Consider the following 9,212-nt stretch of genomic DNA (forward strand, 5'->3'; position numbering starts at 1 on the left):
GGTTACCCTGTACCCTTCTTTACATGTATAGTATTGCAATACAATGTTAAAAATTCAAGTTTTTAATTGAAATGGATGAGTTCTGATCATTTGCCATGGCAGTATTGTGCTCCCACTCATAAAAATAAAAGCCTTTCTGTGGGCGCCACCAAGGAAAATGGAGATTCTGAAGATAAATGGTATGCAGATGGGTGGGACTCTTGGAAAATGCACATCATCACTTCTATACTGCTGGAGAATGAGCATGAACTGTGCTCTTCCAGTAAAGATCAGAGAAAAAACCAGGCAGAAAAGCAAAGCAGTGGTCACCCTGGAAAACAGGACAATTGGAGCATGATACTCCCTCCTTAAAAAAAAAAACTTGTTTCAAAGCTAAGGGGAGCAAAATTTCCATGTGGATCCACCACAGGACAAAACAATATTAGAATGTTGTTTCTAAACTATCGTGGAAGTTTCCTCACTGGGAGACAGAAGATGGTCCATTGATGGCTTTATTTGGAGCACCTGTTAGAGCTTAGTAGAAGTAACCCATCTCAGGTGAAGGAAGAGCTGGGTGCCTGCAAAGCAATACTAGTTTTTGAGAGTAGTACAGACAGAAAGAAGGATTCAGACATTGCTGTGAATTGGCTGAAGTACCTGCAGAATTTCTGTTTTTCTCTGAAAGAAGCAGACCAGCTGTCCTCTGTAGGACTGCCTGTTTGATCCCACCTGTGCTCTACTTGTATATTTGTAAATTAAGCAAATATTACAGCACTGCTATAATTCCAGCACTCTCCCCTTCAAAAGAAACCAGTGCAAGTAAGTATTGCTCCTGGAACTTCTCACCACTGACAGAACTTTCAAACAGGTCCTTTTCTTAGAGTTTTCCCTTTTGGTTCTGGCTCCATACTGGCTCAATTTATCCCCTGATTTCCATACTCATTGTTTGCCCTTAGGTTTCACTTTGGGTTTTTGGGTTCCCTCACCACTGTCTTTTCCCCAGTTCTTTTGCGACCGCTTTTACCCTGATCTTTTTTCTGGAAGCCAATTTTGAGTCTATTTTTTCCTCCTGCATCATGTTTCTTTCAAGTTTTGTTTGTCCCGCCCTCTCACACCCACTGTTCAATGATTGGACATTCATAATGAAACCACTCCTTCCCCCGCCCCTTCCTGGGAATTCAGAGCATCTGCTCCAGCTCTTATTACAGATCAACATAGCAATATGAAAATGACCATTTAAAAAAAAATTGGAAAAGCCCTGGTGGCCCAGGAGAGGGGTGGTGGTGGCTACTTATGGCACCAGAAAAAGCAGCACAGCTTGCTCTGGGCTTCATCTCAAACAGAGGTCAGTTTGCCCCCCAGCTGCCAGTCTGTCTGGGCAGGGCTGTCTGGTTTGGAGCACAGCAGGAAGCTTCAGTAGGAGTGGTAAAGCTGCTCCCCTTTTAGACTTCCCCATGCAAAGAATTCCCCATTTGATCATTTCATTTTTTTTAAAAAGTCACCCCTTATATTGATAAAAGCATGCACAAAAAGGAGAGGATGCTGTGATATCACCAATGATGACAGCACCCTCAGTTGAAAATCCTGGTTGTTTAAGGCACACGGAGAATAAAATAAACTGACTTCACAACTGTAAAAATGCAAAGGGAGGAGAGATGTGTAGTAGAACCATACCCAAACCGATTCCAATCCTTGGGTGTTGACTGCTAAGAAAACCAGGAATAAGTTGAGTGTGTGAGAGAAAGTCCTTAATGGAATAAATTAAGCTACCAATTTCCAAAAGCTATAACAATTTGTTTGCCTTAAAATGGTCAAGGTAGCAAGTTACCCCCCTAATAGATATTCATGCTCAGTGTTATCCAAACCGTCTCAGTACAGGAATTTTATCTGCTACAAGCTCCTCAGCTACAACAACCAAGAGAATATATTAGAGATACGTGAAAGCTCTATTTAAAAAAGTGGTTTAAGCCTGCAGAGTCTTAAAATGGAATACATGGATGTACTACGGACCTCGGCTGTAGACCTAAAAAAACTTTCCTGGAAACAAGTCCAATTAAATGAAATAGGACCTATTTATTTATTTACTTCATTTATACTCCATCTTTCTCCCAGTGGGGACCCAAGGCAGCTTACATTGTTCTCCTCTCCTCCATTTTATCCTCACAACAACCCTGTGAAGCAGGTTAGGCTGAGAGCATGTCTGGCGCTCAGTCATCCAGCAATTTTCCATGGCACAGTGGGGATTCAAACCTTGGTCTCCCAGATCCTAGTCCAACTAGGATCTAACTACTAAACCTCACTGCTGACTTACTTCCAAGAAGACCTACTTAAGCATACTCCCTTAATTAGATTGCACAATGTTACATGCAAAACAAGTGTCAGGATATAGAAGCAAAAAATGGCCACACTCCATCTGAGAATATATATATAAAAAACAGCATATTGATCAGATGTCATCCCAACAGTAATCCCTTCTAAGGTAGAGTAGAAGAAAAAGTGTTGAAACATATTTAAAAAGCTGTATATTAATATTAGATGATCCAGTAGATGAAGAATCAATAGAAACCTCATAAAAAGGTTTTACATGACTTGTTTGTGGACCAACATATCTACCTACAGTCTTTGTCTAAGCAAAGTTAGAACTCAGTTCTAAGAGACATACTCTATAGCTGTATCCTTAAGCATGCTGCTTCTAAGCTGAATATTTCACAACAAACTTTGAGAATTTTTTTCACTAACTGGCTTGCGACAATAACTTTTAAAAAAAGTTTCTAGGAATGTGCATCAATTCATGTCCAAGTTCAGAATGTGAAATTATATGGCATAAAAATGGTAATGGTAAAATTGAAATACCAAAGAAGCGGATTTGGCCAGATTCTCCTCACTGTTGCAGCCCAATCCTGCCTCCCCGCCATGCCCATGAACTTGCTGTATTTCTGCTGTCCCCAAGAGGCGGAGCTCCAGCCAACGATACCACTAAGCACCAATAGCTAAGCAAGCTGCTCATGTCTAACACATCTTTGGACCCAGTTTATAATTTCAACGGGGATGTATTCAGATGGATTAGTTTAGATCAAACATGTCTTCCTCTGAACATTTCTTTTGATGTAAACTACATGCCACTAATTATTTGTAGCTTAAAAACCTATCACACTATACTGATGAAAATGTCAAAGTAGCCAGTGCAACGCAATAAATGGTGCTGAGTTTAGAGGAGAGACAGATTATAAGGATAGAAATCCCTCCTTGGCTTTGAAACTGTGTTTGGCCCACTTCATTCCACTTCAAACTGTGACAAATTTGCTACAAGCTCTATTGCAACCCATCCTGAGCCCTTTGGTGAAAGCCGGAAAGAAGTCTTAATCAATTAATAATCAATAACCAATTATCAACCATGTGATCATTTCACACACACAAAAAGCCTGATGGTGGAAATACATCCAGAGTTAAAACTGTCGAGGATGGATATCTCAGGATTATGTAGAAGGAAATAATACTAAACATCTAGAAAGCACTACTCACTTCAACCCTCACAGAAGGCTCACTCTGTTCACACCATGTCATTCTAGTACATCACCGCTGAGGACAGGGAAGGCCTTTGAGAAGGTAAGAGCCTAACAAAGAACAGCCTCACTTTTTCAGAGCCAAGCAGCAGCTCACATGTGGGATGGCCCCTGTCTGAACAGGCTTGGAAAGTTGGCGTAGGTCCCGGACAGACCTAACAGACCAGTGAGCCAGCTCCTGCAGCACCTTCATGCCTCTCAGTTTCTTCTCAAACAAACCCCTTTCACGAGCACCCCTGATACCTTCCAGCTCTTTGGCCGGCACACTGTGCTCCAACATCACCATCAGTTCTTCCAGCTGGTAAGCCAAAGCAGAGACTTGGAGCAAGACTGACTGGATAGACTCATGGAAATCTAAATCATTTGGTGTCAAGGAGGACCTCTGCTCTTCCAGGATCTCATTCAGCAAGGTCTGAAATGCCCAATATGCCTTCAGGTTGTCTCCCAGCCGCTCAGCATCGGAGGCTTCACTCCATTGTTCAGTACTGGCTGTTGGCACACCATCCACCAAGTCAAGGCTGAAGTTTTTGTCCAAACCCTGCTTCTCGACCTGAAAATACGGAAGGGGGGGGATGCATTTTTAGAAGGATTATTTTTCACACTTTCTCTTTTACAGACACTACCCTGACCGCAGATCCTTCTGCCAAAAATCCCTCGATCCCTATCACCAAGGAATAGGGCATAATTTCAACATTTAACTAGTTGGCAGGAAGCTCTTAACTGTGTGACGTTGCATGTGCCCAGCATTACATGTGCACCATTCTCATGTCAGTGTAATGGCCATCCATGCTACAGATCCCTGGGGTGATAACCCTGTTGGTGTCATAGCTGAGGGCCCCATTTAAATGAGATGCTGGGCATGTGCAATGTTGCCTGTTAGCATTGTGGGCCTGAGACATTAACAGAGACACCAACGGTGGGGATTCTTCAAGGAAAAGTTAAGGCAGCAAACAAATCTGAGTAACAATAAATCAGTTGATCTCAGTCTATTGCACAAAGTTGGTAATGGAAGTGTTGGGAGAATGTGAATGGGTTGCTATAGCCAGTGCATCTAGGCAGGAGCTAGAACAGACTTAAAGCTACCCCCTACAACTCATTCCCCTATGAAAGATCTGGCACTTTCCCACAATTCAAGTGACAGCAAAACTGGATATGAAGGAGCATCCATGTATACTTCATTTCTATGTCCACTATTAGCGTGCAAAGCAGCAATTGGAGGAATTAAAAAAAAAGAGGTGAATATACAAGTAAAGGGAGCTAAAATTCTGTCTCTTTTTTCTTGCTGGACTAAGATCACCTTTTCTCCATGGTCGAATCCACATTACTCATTCTAAGTCGCATGTTCCCCGCATTCCCCACGCAATCCCGAGTGCCGGTCACATTACCTCATTAAACAGACGCGTTTCATTTGCATTTCTCCCAAATATGTGGTCACAGGTTTTCAACGGGAGTTTCACAGTGGCCGTGAACGGGCCAATGCGCAATTTACGCAGTTTTTTTAAAAACCACCCCCCTTCCTGTCTCTCCAGCCGTTCCGAGAGTTCCTATTGGCTGATTCAACTTGCAAGTGCTCCGTAGTCTGCAAAAGACTGTTTTTGACTTCATAGCATTGGATTTATTGATTATGCTGTTTCTGAATCAAATCTGGTAGTTTGAAAAATCATTTTGGGGTGAATCCATCCTCAGAACGGACTCGCGAAACTTCCTTTTTAACTGTTTTTTATTTTTTTTATTTTATATTACTGTAATATCGAAATTACGAAATATCAAAATAATGACACTCCAAGGAAGTGAAACTTCAGTAAAATTCAGGCACTGAACTGTCCTGCATAGGAAATGCCCACGAAAGCTTCCCACATGCTTCCAAATTTCCAAAAAGGAAACAGGAGAGAGCCATCAGTGCTGTCAGTGGGGGAAAGAGAGGCATCATTATCTTCAATGATGTTTCTTTATAAGGCAAGATCGAAATAATGGAAAAGTGCGCTTAAAAAAAAAATGGGCCGGAAATAAAGGTCCTGCCCCAAAAAGCGGTTTTCGAGCGGCCGTGTGACCGGAGGGATGCGCGAGAAAGACGGATTAGAAGCAGGAATGTGAACGAAGAGGAAAAAATTGCGGATTGGAGGCAAACGGAAGATATCCGATAAACATGCGGGTAATGGGTGAATGTGGATTCGACCCCTGTTTTGCATCAGAGCAAGTAAACACATCTCTGAGCAGCACAAAACAAAATACTAAAGGGAGGAAGCAGACCCATACCCAACTCAACCCTGTAAGCTGGGAGTGAATAGATCAGTGAAGCTCAACATGGGGGCCATGAGCACTATAAGGAGAGCCCTGCTGGATCAGGCCAGTGGACCATCGACTCCAGCATCCTGTTTCACACAGTAGCCAACCAGTTCCCTGGAGGACCAAATAAACAGGGCAGAGAGGACGAGGTCTATTAGAAATAGTTATATTTTGTTTGGTAGCAGAGTTACCCAGTCAGAAGCGTTTCCCCCAAAGGGCAGTAATTATGGGCCCCCCTAAATCTAAACAACAGGCCTTTTACCACAACAGATTCAGCTGCTATGCTCATATCCCATTTCCTTTCCTAGAATCTATACCCATATTTGAGCAAGTGACGTCTATTCTGTTTTTTGCCTTTACCCAGGCTTGTATCCTCCCCACAAACTTTGTAATCAATATCTGCAAATCTACCTGGCTTAAAAAAAGTACAAACATTAAAACCGTACAGTCTGCAGTGGCCTTTGGCTACAGCAATAAAGTTTGGTTGAAATGTTTAGTCTTTTAAACAAAATGACCACTCTAAATGGGGCTTGGCTCAGGTGGAGTCAGGCAAGCAGAGAAAATGCACAAAAGTTGTTGCTGTCTTTTAGAAATCCAGTAATCAGGACAACAAGATGCTATTAATATCTTGGCATCGGAGAGCAGAAGAGAATCTGTAAGGGAGCTTGGTGTAATGGAAGAGATCAGTTTGGTGTAGTAGTTAAGAGCATGGGACTCTAATCTGGAGAGCCGGGTTTGATTCCCCACTCCTCCACTTGAAGCCAACTGGGTGACCTTGGGCAAGTCACAGCTCTCTGGAGCTCTCTCAGCCCCACCCACCTCACAGGGTGTTTTGTTGTGGGGATAATAATGACATACTTTGTAAACCGCTCTGCGTGGGCATTAAGTTGTCCTGAAGGGGCGGTATATAAATTGAATGTTGTTGTTGTTAACCAGACAGTGTTGTGTAAGGATGAGGGTCATGGAGACTTGGTTTTAAATCCTTACTGGGTATAGTTCATGCTTTACACCAGAAGCTCTTCTGCTACGTGGGATATATCAGTTATTAGTATCAGACTTTCTCTAATTAGGGGAGTTATATACGTAGTACCCACAAGATGGCACTATATTATATAGAGTGATGGCACTCATCATCTCCCACCCAAGCTAGATCTACTACTGTTTCCCAGCCCGTTAGGAAAGCCACTCATTTCTCTAGTAGACGGCTCCCAAAGTATTCCGCAGTGAATGAATTTTGCTCGCATATGTGGACTGTAGTGGGGGATGGAAATTACTTTTCTCGAGCGTTTCCTGGTCTCGCCTTACAATATGTGGCTGTGCCCTAGCGCTGGAGCGCTCTGGCCGGCACGCACCTTTTTGTAGCGAAGTAAGAGACCATGGATTATAAATGTGATTTGGAAAGGTGGGGGTGGACTGGCTCAGGTTACAGGTGGGTGGTTATGCCTTTCAGCAAAAAAGGAACAAAAGACGTTTTGTCTCTTGAAATTCTATGCTACTGTGTCCCAGTAATTCATCCCCCTTACTGTTAAACGGGGGCAGGGGGAGCCGACTGTAGCCTTCGGATCATCCGATGCCCTTCCTCAACAATCGAATTTAGCTAAACCCAGTTTAGGTTACAGTCTTAGCAGTTTTAAACAGAAGATAGTAATCCTAAACAGGCCTGGAATGGTGGAGAGTGCCCTCAATTCATAGATGACTTATGGCAACCCCTCACAATCTATTCCGTGAGGCTTGCTCCCAGGAAAGGGTTCTTACGATTACATTGTAAATTTATTTATTTTCACTTCTGTTATTTATAGCCCGCCTTTCTTATTGAGACTCGAGGCGGATCACACAGTGTAAAGTCCATGTGATCGACAGCTGGGACATTCAAACAGTCGGGGATGATGCCCAGGAGGATTTGACTAAGCCCCTAACCAGAAATCACTACACTTGTCTCTTAACTGTAAAGATCCAAATTAAAGGCATCCCAGACCGGCAATGCTAACTAGGAAAACGTGTATGATTTGTGAAAGAAGAAATAGAAGTACATGAAACTCATTCTTCTCCCGGAGAAATACTTTCCCCCGTTACCTTGTAAGAGCTTCACATCAGCCCATCCGTCTGGTTTTGCAGGCTGCAAGAGCTAAAGCCCCCCGGGGGGGGGGCGGAGGAGCAAGCCAGACGCCGCTTTGCCGCGCTTGAAATGAAGCGAGGGGCGCCTAGCCCCCGAGAGGCGACAGCCCCCCAAATACCGGAGGTGACTTGTTTTGAAAGAAGGCGACTTACGTAGGCTTCCAGGAGGCGGCTGACATCGGCGCGCATTTTCCTCAGGAGGAGGACGGTCCGGCAGCAGAGGTCGGTGTGGTGCGGGGAGCTCCCGGGAGACCGCCTTGCCGCAGCCATCCCCCGGCTCGGCTGCTCCGCAGGCGACGGTTGAACGGCGCTCACGCCGGGCTGCTTAGCCCGCAAGCTCCCCGCTTCGCTGGCGCATTCCAGCCCGGGAGAGAACTCGCCGGCCGCTTGTGCGCCGCCCCGCCTCCCTCCGGCCACCGCGGGCTGCACATTCCCGGCTTAACCCTCACAGCTCGGCCAAGGCGCCCGTTCACCTTGCCGCGCCTCTCGCCCCAGCCCGCGCTTGGCAAGCTGCCTGGACCACGAACGGCTCCCCTTCCCCGTGTTCTTTTTCAGCGCCTGATGTCGATCGGCCAGCAGCCAGCGCAGGGACCTGTTAATCCCAGGAAATGCCATGCCACAAAGCCGTTGGGCGGGCACGATAGCGGTATGTTGCAGTCAGCACAAAGAGAAAGATTCAGGTCCAGTAGCACCTTAGACCAACTAGATTCCCAGGGTATGGGCTTTCCAAAATCAAAGCTCCTTTCTTCATTTAGAAGTTGGGTATTTAAAAGTAAGGGTGTAAGGTATAATGCTGCAATTCGCTTGATAGAGTTGATGTGTGAAAAGCAGAAAATTAGCATCTGTAGTGAGAGAAGAATCTAGTCCCTATTAAGAGGGGGGGGGGAGTTCCATTGTTCAGAATTTGCAAATAAACTCAACACAAAGGGGAGGCTTCTGGCACTCTAGTTACCTCTGGATCTTTCTTGTGAAAGCATTCCCTTCTTGATCTAAGGCCAACAGATCATTCCCTCCCACATGATATAATAAGGTCTTACCAGGTATGTAGCATTGCCAACAAGAAAACAAATCTTTTGTCCTGCCTGTTGTCTGTTTCCTCAAGGTGCGAAAGGTGTGCAAGATGGAACAACAAATAATTTTCTGTCATTTCCTTTCCAACACTGCTGCTTTCATTCACCTCTTAGTTTTGGGAGAACATTTTAAACTTAAATCCTTTTAGCAAGGCCTACCCTGATCTGTATTGGAGTATAGTCTGCTCCAATTCCATGT

General features: G+C 44.5%; 1 protein-coding gene across 1 annotated transcript; it reads right to left on the reverse strand.

Moving 5' to 3' along the window:
• Positions 1-3,609: 3,609 nt before the first annotated feature.
• Positions 3,610-8,213, reverse strand: CNTF (ciliary neurotrophic factor). The gene is made up of 2 exons (XM_054972091.1): positions 8,097-8,213; positions 3,610-4,092 (listed from the first exon to the last, which is right to left on the reverse strand). The coding sequence occupies exons 1-2, from the start codon at positions 8,211-8,213 to the stop codon at positions 3,610-3,612; spliced, it is 600 nt and encodes a 199-aa protein (XP_054828066.1).
• Between the last annotated feature and the right edge of the window lie 999 nt (positions 8,214-9,212).

This window comes from Eublepharis macularius, chromosome 2 (assembly GCF_028583425.1).
Source record: "Eublepharis macularius isolate TG4126 chromosome 2, MPM_Emac_v1.0, whole genome shotgun sequence".
In the NCBI taxonomy this organism is placed as follows: Eukaryota; Metazoa; Chordata; class Lepidosauria; order Squamata; family Eublepharidae; genus Eublepharis; species Eublepharis macularius.

Excerpts from the sequence above, each read along its gene's own strand:
- CNTF (XM_054972091.1), bottom strand. The coding sequence starts at position 8,213 with ATGGCTGCGGCAAGGCGGTCTCCCGGGAGCTCCCCGCACCACACCGAC. Across the intron at positions 4,093-8,096 it reads GCCGCCTCCTGGAAGCCTAC|GTCGAGAAGCAGGGTTTGGA; the intron begins GTAAGTCGCCTT and ends CCGTATTTTCAG.